We start from the raw sequence: 19380 nt of genomic DNA, 5'->3' as shown, positions 1-19380 counted from the left end.
ACAGCACACAAAGCACTTAACAATTTCCTACTTATTTGACGGGCCCACGGACACACTTTCGCACACACACACCCAAGAAATGGTGGCTGAGGCCTTTAATAACGAGCTCCAGCTCGGAGGACAGGTGAGCTGAAACCCAGAACCTATCTCAAACCTCTCCACCCCGTGTGGTCTTCAAGTTGTTCGGACCCGGGCTCCAGCGAGAGCGAGCTGGATCCAATCGCTGCGAGCCGCAATCCTTCCCGAGCTCCCGCGAATCCTCCCGCGCTTCTCAACACGTGCTGGTGAGACGAGGTGCCGATCCTTCCCGTCGATGCGTCGCTTCCCCGAGGAACCACCTCCAAGAAGAGGTCGATGAGTCGCACCAAGACGGGAACCAAATGGAGAACAAAGAGCTCCACGAACCAAGAAGAAGAAGAAGAAGAAGCCACCATTCGCAGCTCGAGCCGAGTAACCGGCTCAACTTTCTTCCAAACAAAGCAGCTCTCTAAAAAGCCTACAGAGCCAGGCAGGACCCGAAGCTCTGCTGAACAACTCCTCTGCAGAAGCAAAAAGCTTCCGAAGGCCTCACCCCTAATCCAAGCCAAGCAGGACCCGACGGCCTGCTGAACGACGCAACAGAAAGCCTTCACAAGGCCTCTCCCACTTCGAGCATGAACAAAGAAAGGATCTCCTCTTTATCCTTCTCCGCCCCCTCCCCCGGTGTGACTCATGCCCTCGTGATCCATCCCCCGCTCAACCACGGGTGGGAGGGAGTTGTTGACGTCATGAATCACAGGACGGAAGGGATCTTCTTCCTCTTCGCAGAAGAGGGGGAAGGACGTCTCCATTGTTCGCTCCCTAACTATTAAATCGATCCGCAGTGCATCTAATCGATTTCTAAACATTTAAACAATGGAAGGTGAGCTATCTAGGGAACAAGCACTTATCGACATAGCTGACTAAAGGAACCTGTATGTTGTGCGCAATCGAATTCCAAATTCGTAACAATATATATATATATATATATATATATATATATATATATATATATATATATATATATATATATGTATATAATCTTTTTTTTCAGTGCCTTTTGAAAGTCTACAGCCCCTTTTAAATTTTTCACCTTTTGTTGCCTTATAGGCTGGAATTATATTGCATGAAATGAGACTTTTTCCCACCTTTGTTTACACATCGTAACCCACAACTTCCAAGTGAAAAACAAATTCCAAAAACTTCAGAAAATTAATTAAAAATACAAAACTAGAATATATTGGTTGGTTAAGTGTCCACCCCCTTATAATCGCAATTGTAAATTAACTCATGTAACCAATCACCTTCAAAATCACACACCAAGTTAGTTGGCCTCCACCTGTGTTAAATTGTTGTGATTCTGATTATTTCAGAATAAAATCAGCTGTTCCTGAAGGTATCCTCTGCTGGGTAGTCCATTTCACAGCAAAGACTCAACTATGAGCATCAAGGAGCTTTCAAAGGCCTTGAATATCATTTGGAGCACAGTCAGAACAATCATTAAGAAGTGGAAGATGTATGGTGCCACCCTGCCTAGATCAGGCCGTCCCTCCAAACCGGATGACCAAGCAAGGAGGAGACTGATCACAGAGGCCACAAAGAGGCCAATGGCAACTTTGAAAGAGCTACAGGTCTTAATGGCAAAGACTGGTCACTGTGTGGATGTGACAACAATATCCCCAGCACTCCACAAGTCTGGCCTGTACGGTGGGGTTGCAAGAAGGAAGCCACCTACTACTCAAAAAAGCCCACCTTGAGTCCTGTTTGAGGTATGCAAAAAAACCACTCCGGAGATTCTGAAGCCACGTGGCAAAAAGTTTTGTGTTCTGACGAAACCAAGATGGAACTTTTTGGCCTCAATGCAAAACGTTACGTTTGACGCAAACCCAACACGGCACATCACCCAAAGAACACCATCCCTACTGTGAAGCATAGTGGTGGCAGCATCATGTTATGGGGATGTGTCACATTAGCAGGGACTGGGGCATTTTTCAGGATAGAAGGTTAATTAAATGGATGGAGCAAAATACAGAAAAATCCAAGAGGAAAACCTGCTTCCCTCTGCAAGAAACCTGAAATTGGGATGGAAGGTCACCTTTCAGCATTAGAATGACCCGAAGCACACAGCCAAAGCTACACTGGAGTGGTTAAGGAACAAAAGGATAAATGTCCTTGAGTGGCCCAGTCAGAGCCCCGACCTAAATACAATCGAAAATCTGTGGCATGACTTGAAGATTGCTGTCCATCAACGCTCCCAACACAACTTGACTGAGCTTGAACAGGTTTGTGTAGAAGAATGGGCAAATATTGCCCAATCAAGGTGTGCAAAGTTGGTGGAGATCTATCACAACAGACTCACAGCTGTAATTGCTGTCAAAGGTATTCCACCAAGTATTAACTCAGGGGGATGGACACTTATCCAACCAAGATATTCTAGTTTTGTATTTTTAATTGATATTCTGAAATTTGTAGAATTTGTTTTTAACTTGGAAGTTGTGGATTACGATGTGTAAATAAATGTGGAAAAGTCTGATTTAATGCAATTTAATTCCAGGCGAGAAAGCAACAAAAGGTGAACCTTTTCAAAGGGGCTGTAGACTTTCTGTAGGCACTGTATGGACACACACACACACACACACACACACACACACCTCACAGAAGAGCAGAGCAGGAACACTTAACGGATCAGGACGCAACAGGCCAAAAGCAACAGTAAAACGGGAGAGAGGGGAGGGTGGGGGGATGGTGGTATTGACACGGGGATAGAAAAAATAATGGTTTTGGATGTGGGATGATCTGAGATGGTGGTGAACAGCTGTCTTTAAGATCCTGAGTGAAGAACAAGATTGAAGAGAATGTGGTTGTTTCCACAAGCAGGAAAGATAGGAACGGATGAGTGGAAGTGAACAATGATCTGTCTGCAATGGTAACCTCATAAAAGGCAATGGGAAACTATCTTTAACTATAACTGGAAGGGCACTCTTCGACGTCGTGACGTTGACTGATAATCCTCCGCCCACATTAATGACATCATTACACACACTTGTGCCAAGTTTGATTTCAATCTCTTCAGCTGATCTCAAAAATCACAATTTTACCTGACATGACCTCTGGCCTTTAACCTCTTGACCCCAAAATTTAATCAGTTCATCTTTACATCATTATACATACTTGTACCAAGTTTGACTTGTATCCCTTCAACTGTTTGTAAGTTATTGTGGTGACGAAAACCTATCATGGACGGACACACGGACGGACAACCTGAAAACATGACTCCGGCGACTTTGTCAGCGGAGGAATAAAAATGGCCAAAATGAGGAAGTAAGACTTTCCCTTTTGGTGTGACAAATTATTGAAATTAAAATTTTGCAAGCACATCCGCTTTGGTCTTCCAGGTGTGGTGCAAACGTTTTGTGGTTGGAAAAGAGAAAAGAAAGTGGGCCAAATATTCTCCCAGGGAGGGGGCTGTCTCGTTAACACCAGTGCTGGACAGATGGATGCTTTTTGCTGATGACTAACAATTATACAAAGAGGTTGCCAAAGGTAGATGTAAATAAAAATGCTTTATTGAATTTTACATTTCAGAAAACTCACCTCAAACCAAAATATCTCATTCGCAAACCAACCGATGGAGGCCTTTGCCTTCCTACTCTGAAACAGACAACTTTTCTGGCCAAGTGCAAACATCTGCAATCCGCAGGCACACACACGTCAGCCATTCGTTTGACAAGACATATGTTTTGGCAATCTCACAAGAATGGAGCAGGTGGAAACAGCCCCTCTGATGTGAACCTGTTTAAATGCTTATATTAGCAAACATCGTGGGGGAAAGAAAACGAAAAGAGGATTCGGATGAAAGGAACAGTACAGTAATCGACGAGTGTGCTCGTGCTCACAACTGAGCTGGCCAAGGAGGGCACGATAATAATCAGCCCTTTCAACAATATGTTCTTCATAGGAACTTGAGGACACCACCTTCATAGATCGTCGTCATCAACAGGCACCACGTCGAAAATGTGGAAACACATTCTTTTGTCTGGTGGTTCACCTGGAATATGAATCGACTTCAAAGTGCAGTCAAACCAAGGATGCTTTCCTGGGAGAGAATCATAGGAGGAATGAGAGATATTTTATTTAAACACACGAGGAAATAAAACTGGAGGTTAAAGTGACTTTGAACAGTTGTATTAGAGACACTACATATAGAGCAAGCAAACATGGCGGGTTATTTGACTCTCCTTCCATCTGGACGTCTCATACACAGTATTATCCATACATGGACATAACATGAACCAGTATAATATGATGCTCTCCCCTGATGAGTTCGTTTTACAAAGCATGGCGAGGGTCCCAAATTATAACCACAATTTTCCTCGAGTTGATGGCCACGTCTTTCTTTAGGAGTGGTGAGTTTTGATGTGTGACTCACAAACTTCTACATCCGGTGTTTTGCTTATTATCGTATCACATCATTTACAACATGTACAACACATTTTGTACATTATAGTACTGCAGCATAGCAAACCAATTGTTCAAATATGCATAAAGCACCAAAATTGGTACACGTGTAGAATAATGTATTCCGAACAATTCTAGATTTGGAGCCACTCGAGATTGTGCCTTGGTCAGCCAAAGCTGACCACCACAAGGCACAATCTCGAGTGGCTCCATATCTAGAATTGTTTGGAATACATTCTTCTACATGTGTACCAATTTTGGTGCTTTTATGCAAATTTGAACAATTGATCTAAAATATCAGACTACGCTGCAGGACTATTACCACTTCCCATCGGGAGTGTGTATATATACATATATATATATATATATATATATATATATATATATATATATATATATATATATATATATATATATATATATATATATATATATATATATGTATATATATATATGCCTGGTGTTAGCGCAGTGGTTAGGGCAGCGGCTTGGGATCCAAAAGGTCCTGAGTTAAAGCCCCGTTGGGCCACTGAATTAATACACCAGGGTGACTCAGCCTGTCATCCTTCTGAGGTCGGCGAAATGAGTACCAGTGTACTGGGCCGGTGTATACCCCGGTTAAAATAGGTGTACCATATCCCTGTGTCGTAAGAGGCGACCAGGGTTGCGTCAGGAAGGGCATCCGGCGTAAAACATGTGCCAAATCACTATGCGGATCATACAGATGATCCGCTGTGGCGACCCCAAACGGGAGCAGCCGAAAGAAGAAGAAGAAATATATATATATATATATACATATACATATACATATATATATATATATATATATATATATATATATATATATAAAATAAAATGACCGTTTTTACAGCCATTTTTCCCTGCTGTGCAGGGGTTTGGCTTTTTCTTGAGGCAATGTTTTATGGCCGGATGCCCTTCCTGACGCCAACCCTGGTCGCCTCTTACGACACACAGGGATATGGTACACCTATTCTAACCGGGGCATACACCGGGACCAGTACACTGGCACTCATTTCGCCGACCTCGGAAGGATGACAGGCTGAGTCAACCCCCTGGTGTTAATTCAGCAGCCAACGGGGCTTGAACTCAGGACACTGGGATCCCAAGCCGCCACCCTAACCACTAAGCCAACACCAGGCTTATATATATATATATATATATATATATATATATATATATACATATATATACATATATATACATATATATACATATATATACATATATATACATATATATACATATATATACATATATTATATATATATATATCAGTGTGTGTGCGTACGTGCATGTGCACAAGTGTGCCTGCGTGTACAAGTGTATGTACATGTGTACAAGTGTGCATGTGTTCATACATGTGTACAAGTGTATGTGTACATGCAAGTGTGCATGTGTGCGTGCGGCTGTGCATGTAAATGTGCATGTGTGTAAGTGTGTGTGTATGTGTGTGTGTGCAACTGTGCATGTGTATGTGTGCAAGTGAGCATGCACATGTCCATGTGTAAGTGTGTGTGCATGTTTACGTGTTTGTACATGTGTACGTGTCAGTGAGCATGCATATGTGCATGTAAATGTCCATATGGGTAAGTGTGTGTACATGCGTACTTGTGTGTACAAGTGCGCATGTGTATGTGTATGTGCATGTGTGTAAGTGTGCATGCGTACATTCATCCGTACATGTAAATGTGCAAGTCTGTAAGTGTGTGTGCATGCGTATAAGTGTGCATGCATCTGTGCGTGTGCGTGTAGAACTGTACAATTTCATGATTTTCTTCAGGCATTTATACTCTTAACCACAACGTTCATTATCTGACACATTTGCGCAGGGAGAGGAATTTGTTTCTGCATAACTAACAGTAATCCGATGAACAATTGGCAGCATCTCTGCACAAAAATAGACAAAGGTATGTTGGACACACCCGAAAAAGGTACACCTTCCACTTGCATTTTGCCATAAACAAAATGTTCTCTGTTGATGCTCAGAGGCCAAGAAAGAAAGGGATAAAACAATGATCAATTCAGTCAGTTTTGTCAACCATCTAAATCTTCCAAAAAACAATTTGTTCATCGAGAGCATTCGCAAATATCTTAGTGACAGAATGTTTTTCAGAGGAACAAGATGAGCAATGTGAACAAACATCAATACTCCGCTTTACATTTGTGACTCATCTTGATGTGCACCATTCCCTACATTTTCGTTTCTCACTTTTCACTTTCTCCAGGTTCCTCATAAAGTCTCGAGCTGGAATGTTTCCTATCAAAGTGAATCTTAGTGATTGTCTTTGTGACAGAAATACATCTCTGAGGGCCAGTGACAGCAAAAGTCTTCCTATCTAGTGCCGAATAACAAAGCCTCATGGAGTACAGATGTAGAATCAGGCCGTCACGTGACAGTCTCTGATAAAATGGGATCAGAACGACGATTGAGTTCACAAGAGGAAGCATCGCCGGCATCATCTGCTTCCGTGAACCGAGTCCGTAATAAATAATATCACAGTCTGAGCTTTTTCTCCATAACTTTGGTGATCACTCAATTTCACCATGACATGATGGTAATCATAAATAAATGCAGATGGGAACTCAATACGAAGTGAATCTTGGAGAAATGTAATAAAGAAAAAGGCAAACACTAAGTGACTGGTTGCTCAACGCTTACCTGCAGTGCCCTCTGGTGGACAAAACTTGTCCATTACTTCCTGGACTTGGGCCTGCAAAGTACTGTCTGTAACAGCCAGATCGGCTGACAGGCCTCCAAAAAACCGCTCCTGGTATAATGTGTGTAACGAAGCAGCGGAAAAGATCAAGGAAGGATATTAAGACCAAAGAAAATAAAACTTGTACACATGATGACAATGCTTTCCTCCCACTGAACTGTCGAACTGTCGTGACTGCAATATACCTGCATGTCCAAAATGATAATAAAATGAAATCTCACAATGAGCAAGCACTTACCGCCTGCTCTTTGCAGAGAAAAGCTTGAAGTTTTCCCGTTGCATCCTCCAGAGTCAGCTGCAGCATATACACGTAGCGCAACGGCTGGAGTCCGAGGGCTGTGGTTGACAGACAGGGATTTTCTTCATTATGACACATGAGATGCACATCAAGCTGCCGTAATCCAGGTTAAAAGTGAATTCCAAGGTTAGCTGAAGGCAAAAATTATCTTCCAATAAACTTTTCACATGGTAGTTGTAACCAATTACCATCATCACTGAAGATAGACAAAGATTATGTTATCACATGTTTGTCTGTGAGCAGGATATCTCAAAAAGTTAAGGATGGATTTGGATTAAACTTGGTGGACATGTTGGGTGTGTGACAAGGACAAAATAATTTGATTTTGATGATGATCCAAATCCGAATCCAGAAACGAGAATTTGTGTTTTTTCGTGATTCTTCACAAATGAGAGATCGGGACAACAATGATATAAAGCACGAAATTTCAAAAAGTTGTGGATGTATTCACGTAACAGCTTGCGTAGGTGAAAAGCACAAGCCGATTTGATTTTGGTTCAGGTCCGGATGCAGATCAGTCCCATCATTGGGATACAAAACATAAACTGTTCAGCCTGGCAGCGGTATGCACTCTACTGAGTGCCGTTCTAGTTGGGTTCAGAATTTTGTAACCTGCAATTTAACTTGCTCAAAACCAAACTTCAGTCATTTTAGTGGGTTCCAATTTATAAGCACTTTGAGATATCTTACCAAGATTGTTCAGCGAAAATTTAATCCTAAAAGCCCACAAGAAAATTATTATTAAAATAAGAAAGAAAAAGAGCTCGCGTGTCTGCTCTGAGTCTCCGAAGTCGACCGTTTGTATTTTTTCCCCAGGAGTTCATTGCACTACCTGCTCGAAACTTGAAACATGCACAATATATTTTTTGCCATTTTTCAAAGAAATTTGATTGATCACAACATATTATACTCCATGATCATAATTTTGAGAAAGTTCTATTATATTATGATGAAGACTAGAACGGAACTCGGTAGAGCACTTACTTCCGCCAGGCTGAACAGTTTACGCTTTGTATACCACTGATAGGCCAGATCTGGATCCGGACGTCCAAAATCGAATCGGCCGATTCTTGTCACCGACTACACTCATCCACCAAGTTTTGTCCGAATCCGCCCACAACTTTTTGAAATATCATGTGACGCATCGTTTTTGGTGCAATCTCTCAATGGTGAAAGAATCACATGAAAAATAAAAAAAAATTCTCGTATTCGGATTCTCACCAAAATCTAAACAATTTTTTCTTGTCACACACTGAACCTGTCCACCAAAGTTTGTCTAAATATTTTGACAACTTTTTGAGATATGCTGTTCACACAGGCAGACAGAAAAACAAATAAACAGACGGGTGAAAACATAACCTCCACACACCTTCGGTGGCAGAGGTCAGGGTAAAGGAATATGATTTGCAATACCAGCTACCACCAAAGGTGGCGATGTTTCTACCGGGTGTGTGTGTGTGTGTGTGTGTGTGTGTGTGTGTGTGTGTGTGTGTGTGTGTGTGTGTGTGTGTGTGTGTGTGTGTGTGTGTGTGTGTGTGTGTGTGTGTGTGTGTGTGTGTAATACAGCATGTAAACAGTATAGGTGTGTAATATATATATATATATATATATATATATATATATATATATATATATTTATATATATATATATATATATATATATATATATATGAATGAATGTGTATTATATACAATATATTTAATTATATATTGTTGCGGAAATGGCCCTTAGTGTGCTATTAAATATAGGATTAGCCCAGATCCCCCATTAAATGCATGTTTAGCCAGGTTGTTCGGTAAATGGACGTTACATGTGTGTCGGGAGATATAAGAGGCTGTTTATTATTCGTACAGTGGTGGTGTACCGAGAGGTTCTTCTTCTTCTTCCTTCCCCTCTCTGGACGAGGCCCCGCCCAGTCGGCTGAGAGGGGGTGGCCTAGAGAAGGAAGTGAAACTTAAGGGAGGAGTGTCTGTCGGCTTCGTGGAGGGGCGCGCCCCAAAAGAAAAGGTGGTAAAACTGAGAGTGCCGAGTTGGGCAGTCTGCTTCGAGGCGAGCGAGCGCCGGGAAGGCAACAGAGAAACGACGAGGGTCGAATTGAGTGATCGGCAGTAGGAGAAACTGCATGAGGGTTTTTGCGATCGGCTTTTCGTAAAGAGCGAGCCGAAAGAAAGGCAAGGAGGGGACTGAACCTGAGGGTCAAGTCTGCCATCTGCCGAGGGAGTAACTGAGCCCGAGTGTCGAGTGAGGATTTCTGCTGTATAGAAACGACTAATGGCAGGCTGCAATCTGCGTCGAGAGGAGCTGACTGCTGTGAGTCGGCGATCGACTTTATGAAGAGGTGATCGACAGGTTCAACCTGCATCTAAACACGGAGCCTCTGTCCTTACTCACGGCACGGCCCGACACGTCTCGACACGTCTTGTGGTCCCATCGATCTGCCTGCGGAGCCCAACACCCCGTTTTGGCCTTGTCTGGTGAACAGGCCAGGCCGAGACTTGTATACTGGACCTTGTGAGAAACCAGCTGAAACCCACCATTGATCTGATGGTCTTGTGCCATCGACATTTCGCGGGGTCAGAACGCGCTGAGGCTGTGTGCGCAAGTGGTGCCGGGAGAAGAAAAAGGACAATGCCATTTTGCCACGCGGCGTGTTCGAGCTGGGTGCTCGAATCGGTTAACATCGGCTTGTCAGGAGCCACATTCGTGCCTCCGACACTTTTTCTCTCGTCCATGAAGCATCACCAAGTACTCTGTGTCTTGTCTGCATGCTGTCCATGTCTTGTCTGCATGTTGTTTAAGGTTTATCTCGTTAGGGCCCCTTTCAAAACCCGTAATCCGTAGCTCCCTAGTTAAGAACGGGTTACAGATTAATTATAACATTGTCGTGAATGCTTTGCTTGTGTTATGTTCCCTGATGTATCCCCAATAAATCTGGCTGATTCGTATGAAGTTGCTGCTTTGAATTAACTCGTGCCACGCCGAGGAACGATCCGCTCGATTTGAATATAAAACCCAAACGGGCTACGGACTGGGAGACTCCGCTCGGTCTCTGACAAATCCAGTCTGTAGCCGGGGGTTATTCCCCCAGCTGGCAAGGCACAGGTGTATTTTGGTATCGTGATCTGAGGCGCGTGACCCGAGAATTGTGCTGAGCCAGCCGGCGTTATAACCCCGGAGACGGCGGTGGTTGACATCAGTCGTCCGAATCCTTAACACTGGGGTCAAGAGTCGGGTGCGAATCCCGCCACCGCTGAATCCATAACAATATATATATATATATATATATATATATATATATATATATATATATATATATACTATACTATACTAATAAAAGGCAGTGTGTGTGTGTGTGTGTGTGTGTGTGTGTGTGTGTGTGTGTGTGTGTGTGTGTGTGTGTGTGTGTGTGTGTGTGTGTCAGTGTGTGTGTGTAAGTGTGTCTCCTCCAGAACTCCAAAACTATAAACCCTAAGAGCCTGAAACTTTGCATGCATACTAAGAAAACTCCAAGGAAGTGCAAGAGTGAATATTGGGTGTTTGGGTTAATTAAAACACCCCCTTTGAGGATAATTAACGGCCTTATTTAATTATATCCTTCATTAGGTGATCCTCCACCACCTCGTTATCTGGGGTCTTCAGGTGCTTCCTGGGTAACCTTGCTGGGGTCTGAAGCAGCCATGTTTTTTGGCCTGCTCAACCTTACCTTGACTTGGAACAGGCCACAACGATTTCTCACTGAGAGTTGTTTTCACTTTCCTCACTCATATTATCGAATGCCTGTTCATCATAGCTTAAAAAAAAAAAAAAATATCGCTGGGCACATTGCAATGCTTATGAACATCCGGAGACGTCATCATTTGTGGCTTGACATTTCGGGTGTCTCCGGGAGGTGTATGTTAAATGTGTTGCTAATCACGTGCCAAACTAGCTGTTTCTTAACAATCGTTTCGTTGGAGTGCTTGCTTGAGTGCTTTAGCCACTTGGCGGGCGCTCTCCAAGCTGCTTGGTTGTTCGTTTCGGTGAAGTATCCATGCTCTCAAGGGAACATCGATTAAACAGACTACGTTTCCACCTGTGTTGCACCCTGCGGTGCCGTGCGGTTGCTACCTCGGGAAGTGTCTCATCCGCTGAAAATGTGCAATTTTATTTTTACAGGATATCGCTTTGTTTAACCTTTTGTGCGATCTCCTAATAGAATCCATCCCCAACTTCGACATCGATACATGTAGGAAAACAAGAAGGTCCATCCGACCACGTGTTTGCCGTGATCTGGTTGTGAAGGGATAGAGCATAGATCGACATTTTGTGTTCTGTGCCTTGATATATTTTTTCAATTGAATTTCACTAATTTCCCACTTGAATTCCTCTTTCTGAGAACTCTGTTGAAAGGGCAATCTTTGCGTTTGTCGTTTTTATGTATTTCATGCGTATGTACATATTGTTGTGGATCTGGGAACCGCATCCCTCCAAGGCAATGGCATCCATCATACAGTGGTCCCCAGACAGTTATTTCATTAATATACATATACATATAGACCTTTCCCTCATGTCCAATGGGTCAAACGGGACAAGTGGTGTGGATCTCAGAGTTAGGTCTGATTATATCTCTAACTTCATTCCTACTCTTTCTCTCTTATTCCTGAGATAAATCCAAGCAACGGCCGCCCGTAAAAGCCACGGCCACGCCCTGCACTGTAAGAATGCGTCTTTGCAAAAGTCAACACAAGCATCGACAGCACTTGTACTGCAGAATGGTGGAAGTGTTGTGCACTTTTGGTGAAAAGCATGAAACTTTGCACAGTTGTAGTGTTTTACCTACTGAACAATATTAGACATGGGGCCAACTGAATTTTTTTCCAAGATGGTGGTCATTTTCAAAATGGCTGCCGCCATGGGCGAAATTACCAATACAACCATATAAATGAATATATTTCCTGATTGGTTGGAAAATTGACCAGAAATGTGAAATGTCACTAACTTTTTCCTTACGTTTCACATGTTCTTCATTTCTTAACCAGGATGGCTTTCAAATTCAAAATGGCTGCCAAATTCAAAATGGCTGCTACATGATAAAATGGTGACAAACATATGAACGTGTAATGTGGTAATTGTACTATGCATCACAGTTAACGTTCTTCCAGTTAATCTGTGTATAGCGCACGCATTCATCCATTCATTGTCTTCTTTCAGATCAGTATCTCCATATCACAGTGCATGCTGTTGTTAGTTGTAGAAGCTGTGGTGGTAGTGTTGTAATCAAAATACCAACAATGGCTAAATCCTTCAAGATTTTAAACCCCAGACAACATCCAGAAACTCCTTCAAGATCTGAATCATCATCGCCGATAGATTGGACAAAATGCATTTTGTGTCAAGACATCAAAAGAACCACTGCGATGCCCAGCTGATTCAAAGAGGACTGATATTGACATTGGTGCACTTTATGATAATCTTGCAGGTAATTTGATAAGATTCAAAAAGCTTCAGAGTATTCCAGATAATATAAACTTATCAAGGTTAGACAATGGAACAGGAGTTGCTTCAACTCGAAAGTCTAATGCAGCTAAATGGCACAAAAAAATGCAAGGATAAGTACAACAATACCAAACTTCAATGGGTAGAAAACAGGAAAAGAGATGAGTGTGAAACCAAGAGTGACTCGCCAAAAATGAAAGTCACTCGCTACAGCAGTGGTGGTGCAGCCAGAACATCACAAGACACTTGCTTCTTTTGTGGTGAAAAATCAGATAAACTCTATAAGGCATCGACGGAGAAACAAGACAGAAATGTTTGGCGATGCGCGGAAATTGTGCGAGACCATATGTTAGTTGCCAAAAATTGAGTGCTGGAAATATGATGTCCCAAGATGCAATGTACCACAGCAATTGCTGAAAAACACTCTACAAGAAAGTAGAGTCAGTGAATTGCTCCGACAGTGGAGAAAGTTCTTCTGATAAACAACTGCACGGCATTGTCCTGGCAGAGCTGCTTTTGTATATTGAAGACTGTCATGCAGAAAGCATGGAGAATGACGGAGCACCGGTGTTCAAACTATCAGATTTAAATCAGATGTACACTTCAAGACTAAATGACCTGGGAGCAAACACATCTACTTGAGAACACTCAACCAGACTGAAATAACGAATATTAGCCAACATACCAAACTTACAAGCCCACAAAGCAAGGCAGGAACGTTCTTCTTGCTTTTCAGGATGACATAGTGTTGTGGACCGGGGTTCCGTGGCGATAAACGACCACTCGGTGGAGCAGTGGAGACGTCTCCCACCGAACACCCGGAATTTAGGTCGTGACTCTCGGACAACTCCGAAAGGTCACGGGTCACTGAGAGCAGTGGTTTTCAACCTTTTGGAGCGTCGACCCCCCAAAAAATTTAAGTTGGGGTTCACAACCCCCCTCCCGACTCGCACTTGAAACACAGTGCCTGGAGCACATTGGTCAACGCCTAGGTACTGCCAGCTGTTAAAACTAACCAGAACTAAACTAAACTGGCATCACAAATTAATTATTTACACTCTGATGTATAACACAGTAAAAACAGCCAGCCACATTCATAAAAAAAGGCTTCTGTAATTGCAAAGAGCGGTATGTAGCCTATTTATGCACAGGACACAGACTGGAAGATTGAGCGACCCTCTGCAGACAGAGGTTACTATCACACATGACAGCTACCAGACGTACACAAACCTTGCATTACTGACCAAAAATATACAAAAAACAAAACAACAAAACAAAAACTAAATCAATTTGGCTTTAAGTACAGTTTTAAATTTTATTCAAGATCCGACAGCAAAACTCATTGTGAAGGAGGCAACAGGACTGCTTTTCAAGCTGATGGCAATAGGCTATTATCATTCATTCTCATATAGCTGGGCCTGCAAAACAGCTTTAAGCACAGTGCAAATACCTTTCAGTGTCCATACAGGCTTATTATTCTCGGTTCATTCACAGTTCTTATAACAGTTATGCCTGTTGTAGGCTTGTAGCCTGTTATCATTCATCTCATTTTGCATTTTCCCCTTTAAAACAACGATTCTCAATGGGCTTTCAGTTTCATTTTTTTTTCAGATTCATCCCCCCATGCCCGCACAACCGCGGGTGGGAAGGAGTTGTTTATGTCCCGTGATTCAGGACGGGAGGGCTCTTCTTTCTCTTCGCAGAAGAGGGGGAGGGGCGCTCCATTGTGTTGGGATTGCTCCCTAACTATTAAATTAAATCACAGCGCATCTAATCGATTTCTGCCCATTAAACAATGGAAGGTGAGCTATCTGGGGAACAAGCACTTATCGACATAACTGACTAAAGGAACCTGAATGTTGTGTGCAATCAAATTCCCAAATTCATAACAATATATTTGTTTGTTTATTTGTTTTGACAACCTTCCCGCGACCCCCAAAAACAATCTCGTGACCCCTTGACCCCAAGGTTGAGAACCATGGACTTAGAGGACCGTGGTCGCCAATATTTCGACGGCATGAGGTAGGGTCCACTTGTCTAATTCCAATTTACCTAAGTACTCACGCCGTCCAACTACCGGGGAAACCACACCCTCAGTCGATTTTGTCCGAATCAAGTTGCAATCACCGACTCGGATCCGGCGTAACCGAGCGGAAGTTACCAAAGCTGCGCCGGACCAAATTAACAATTTACGGCACGAACGGCTTTACTATTTCTCAATACGCACCTTGCTAGGCCAATGAAAGAAAACACGAAAAACGAACTGGAACATTTAACAGGGGTTTATTTATTACAATAATGGGGGAAGGGAGACACAGAACAGAGTTATCACGAATAAAGAAATGTAATGTACAATTTACAAGGCACTTAACGATTCTACTTAATATACGGAGCCACGGACACGCACGCACGCACGCACGCACGCACGCACGCACACGCACACACACACACACGCACGAAACTGGACCCGTGGGTCTTTAGTTCGGTAGAGCCAGGCTGGGGTACCTGTCCTGCGTTGTGCGGTCACACCGACCCGAACCACCACGATGTGACTCGAACCCACGACCTTGGCCTTGTCAGCACCAAGACTGCAGACCGCTGAACCACGACCACAGACCGCACCACAATCGCCACGAACACTCCTGTCTGCTAGGCAGTTGCCTCGCTCACTCCTGTCTGCTAGGCAGTCGCCTCGATCACTCCTGTCTGCTAGGCAGTCGCCTCGATCACTCCTGTCTGCCGTCCTCTCGTCTCTTTCTTCCTTTGAGGTGGGAGCGGTTTCTTTTCTCACCCCTCGCCTCCTGATTGGACGAGGGGTTGTCGGACAACTTGTGCTCAGCCTCCCGATTGGCTGGGGCGTGCGTGTGATGCTCGCCCTCGGCTCATTGGCTGGAAGAAACGGTCCATGCCCTTCCTTGGGGCGGAACTTCGATCCGAAGCAATGGAGGCTCCGCCCACGCCCTCAGCCAAAAACATGTGGGCAATGGCGACTGAGTCAAGTGAGGGACGGTGGCGTTGTTGTTGTTAAAATCTAACGAAAAATAACTCGGAGCGCACACACAAAATTCCCATTCGACATAGGAGATGGATTCTAACTATAAACACGTACTTATCAAAATAACTGAATGACGGGGACTCTGGCTGTCTGTGTGCACATGGCTTCCGGATTCGTAACAATAGGACTGGCACTAAAGAGGGCATTTGAAAGTGACTTTGACGAGGAGGCTATCGTGTTGGCAAAGGCAGCTGAAATTGTTCGTAAGGACATTCTGAAGCTTGAAAAGTCTGTATTTATGGGGAAATTTTCCAAGGAGTGTCAACACCAATCAGTTTCTAAGTCTCTGACGACCCTCGTTGGGATAATAATGGGTGGATCAAACATAGTGCAGCAATCAAGCAATGCTACTGATACCCAGGTGATACTAACTGTCTCACAGCTTATACGCCAAAATGTCATAATTCGACATCGTGAAGGATCCACCTCTCACTACCACAGTATGGATCGTGAGACACCCCTGCCTACTTACGTCGGACTCCTCATCCATGCCAGGACAAGAAAGCGTGAGTTAATTGACAGAATGTATGACCTTGGGCTCTCCGTATCATATGACAGAGTACTTACCATTTCAAAGGATTTGGGTAATGAAGTTTGTGCAAGATATGAAGCAGAACATGTTGTTTGTCCTGCAAACTTATGCCATGGTCTATTCACCACAAGTGCAGTTGATAACATAGACCACAATCCTACTTCCACGACCGCTCAAGGGGCATATCATGGCACAGGAATATCCCTCTTTCAGGTCAGGTCAGGTATGGGAGCATGTGCCAGAACAGCGCGTCGCTGCGTCCACTTTCCGCCGGTACTCCAGGGGCCTCCGTCTGGCCATCACCCAGGCAGATGCCAGGCCCATCCCCATCTCCTTGAGATGATGGTCAACCTGCTGCAACCATGAGGCACGTGGTCGGCCCACTGGCCTCCTCCACTCATGAGACTTCCTCGCTGAGAGAATCTGGTGAGCAGGATCAGCGTCCGGAAAACGAGCCACATGTCCATACAGCCGCAACTGACGCTCACGGACTATGCAGGTAACAAATCTCATCCGAGTCTCTCTCAGCAACCGCTCGTTGGACACAAAATCCGACCAGCGATAGCCAAGGATTCTCCGAAGACACCTGGTACCAAAGGAATTAAGTCTCTGTCTCAGATCCTTGGTCAGAGTCAAAGTCTCGCACCCATAGAGCAAGACTGGAAGTACCAAGGACCTAAAGACTCGGACTTTTGTCCTCCCGCACAGGTACCGGCAGCGCCACACCCCATGATCCAGTGAATCCATGACTCCCCAGGCCCGACCCAGACGTCTATTGACCTCTGACTCGCAGCCAGCAGAGACATGAATATCACTGCCAAGGTAAGTGAATCTCTCCACGACCTCAACATCCTCACCACAAACAGACACAGACAGGACAGCAGCATCCAAGATGTCACCGAAAGCCTGGATCTTAGTTTTGACCCAAGAAACCCGTAATCCCAGCAGCTCCGACTCCTCATTCAGCACCTCGAGGGCCCCCAAAAGGATGTCTAAAGTCTCCGCAAAGATGACTGCATCATCTGCAAAATCAAGGTCCGAGATCTTGACATTCCCAAACGATGCACCGCAACTTGATCTCTCCGACATCCTCCCTAAAATCCAGTCCATACAAGTGCTGAAAAGTGTGGGGGCAAGTACACATCCCTGACGAACTCCAGTAACAACTGGAAATAAGTCAGAGGTGGTACCACCACACTTCACAGCACTCTCAGTACCAGAGTAGAGTTCAGACATCAGATCGATCAGTTTTGGTGGCACCCCACGAAGACCAAGAATCCTCCAGAGGACATCCTGATTCACTGAATCGAACGCTTTACAGAGATCAACATAGGCTGCAAGCAGCCCCTGCCGAAACTCTTGTCTGCGTTCGGTGAGGACACGAAGGGCAAGGATACGGTCAATCGTTGACCTCTTTGGTGTAAAGCCTGACTGCTCTGGACGCTGGTGCTCAAGCAGATGGTGGTGAACCCTATCAAGAATTATCCGAGCAAAGACCTTGCCCGGCACTGAGAGCAGCGTCACCCCTCGGTAGTTGTTGCAGTCTTGGCGATTACCTTTCCCTTTCCAGAGAGGGACAACAAGGCCCCTCTTCCAGTCGGTTGGGATGATGCCTGTGTTCCAGGCAGAGCACAAAACTGCATGCAACGACATGAGTGCAGCATTTCCACCAGCCTTGAGAAGTTCGGCATGGATGCCACAGATCCCTGGAGCTTTGCCCCGTTTCAACTGGTTCACCGCAGCCCGTGTTTCCACAAGCGAAGGTGGACCACAGTTGATTCGAGGGTCAGCAACAGGGATTGTAACACCCTTGACGTCCAACTCGACAGCTGGGGGATCAGCCTGGTACAACCGCTCAAAGTAATCGGCCCAGCGGGCCTTCACTTCAGACTCCTCTGTCAAGAGCCGACCACTCTCTGCTCGAACTGCAGTGCTCCGAGGGATGGGCTTGGATGAACGTAATGCGCGAATTCCCCTGTAAGCGGGACGAGAATCACCTGTCCACAGGTGATGCTCTACCCCCTCACAGATTCCTCGCACATAGGCCTCCTTGTCCACCCTCAGTGCACGTACAGTTTCACGCCTCAGCTCCCTGAACAGCTCAGCTCTGCCATTCAGCCTGGCCCTGCGACTCTGGTCAATGGTATCCAGTGTCCCTTGAGGGACAAAATTCTTCTTTGCCCTGCGGTGAGCTCCAAGACATCCACCGGCAACATCAAGGACGGTGGTCTTGAAGGCGCTCCACAACTCTTCAGGACCCCCCAAAGCACCCAGACCCCCCAAGTGTCCACTCAGCCTGTTCGCAAACTCCTCAGCTACTCTCTCATCCCTGAGCTTGGCAACATCCAGCCTAGGCTGGGATGGTACCATTCTCCAGGATTTAAGGTGCAGCTTTAGAGTTGCTACAACAAGCCTGTGGTCAGTATTGAGGAACTGAGCACTCCGGTAGACCCTGCAGTTCTGGATCATCCTCCAACGACCGTCAATGAGGACATGGTCAATCTCCTTTGCCACACCACCAGCGTTGGAATACCAAGTCCAGCGATGAGCTTGTGGGCGCTGAAACCATGAACCAGCCACCCTAAGTCCATGACTTCTTGCAAAGTCAAGGAACTTAGTGCTATTCTGGTTCATAGTTCCTGACCCATGGGGACCAACACACACCTCATAACCATCCCTATCAGTTCCAGTCGATGCATTGAAATCCCCCAAGACTAGAAGTGTATCTCGTCTGGGGCACTGATCAACCACAGACTCGAGTGTGGCGTAGAATGCATCCTTCACGGTGAGATCACTCGCCTCAGT

General features: G+C 44.7%; 1 protein-coding gene across 8 annotated transcripts in view; it reads right to left on the bottom strand.

Moving 5' to 3' along the window:
* Positions 1 to 3562: 3562 nt before the first annotated feature.
* Positions 3563 to 19380, bottom strand: part of POT1 (protection of telomeres 1) — a 278625-nt gene continuing 262807 nt past the window's right edge. For all 8 annotated transcript variants that reach the window (XM_085894077.1, XM_085894073.1, XM_085894076.1 and 5 more), the window contains 3 exons: positions 7453 to 7550; positions 7157 to 7265; positions 3563 to 4114 (listed from right to left, as the gene is read on the bottom strand). In XM_085894077.1, coding sequence (XP_085750203.1) covers positions 3996 to 4114; positions 7157 to 7265; positions 7453 to 7550 — 326 coding nt within the window. In that variant the 3' untranslated portion in view covers positions 3563 to 3995. The remainder of the gene's footprint in view (positions 4115 to 7156; positions 7266 to 7452; positions 7551 to 19380) is intronic.

The sequence above is a fragment of the Eptatretus burgeri genome, chromosome 9, assembly GCF_056783735.1.
Source record: "Eptatretus burgeri isolate ZD-2024b chromosome 9, Ebu_testis_v1, whole genome shotgun sequence".
In the NCBI taxonomy this organism is placed as follows: Eukaryota; Metazoa; Chordata; class Myxini; order Myxiniformes; family Myxinidae; genus Eptatretus; species Eptatretus burgeri.
The sequence above is the reverse complement of the archived record's forward strand: the minus strand, read 5'-3'. Positions and strand labels throughout refer to the sequence as shown.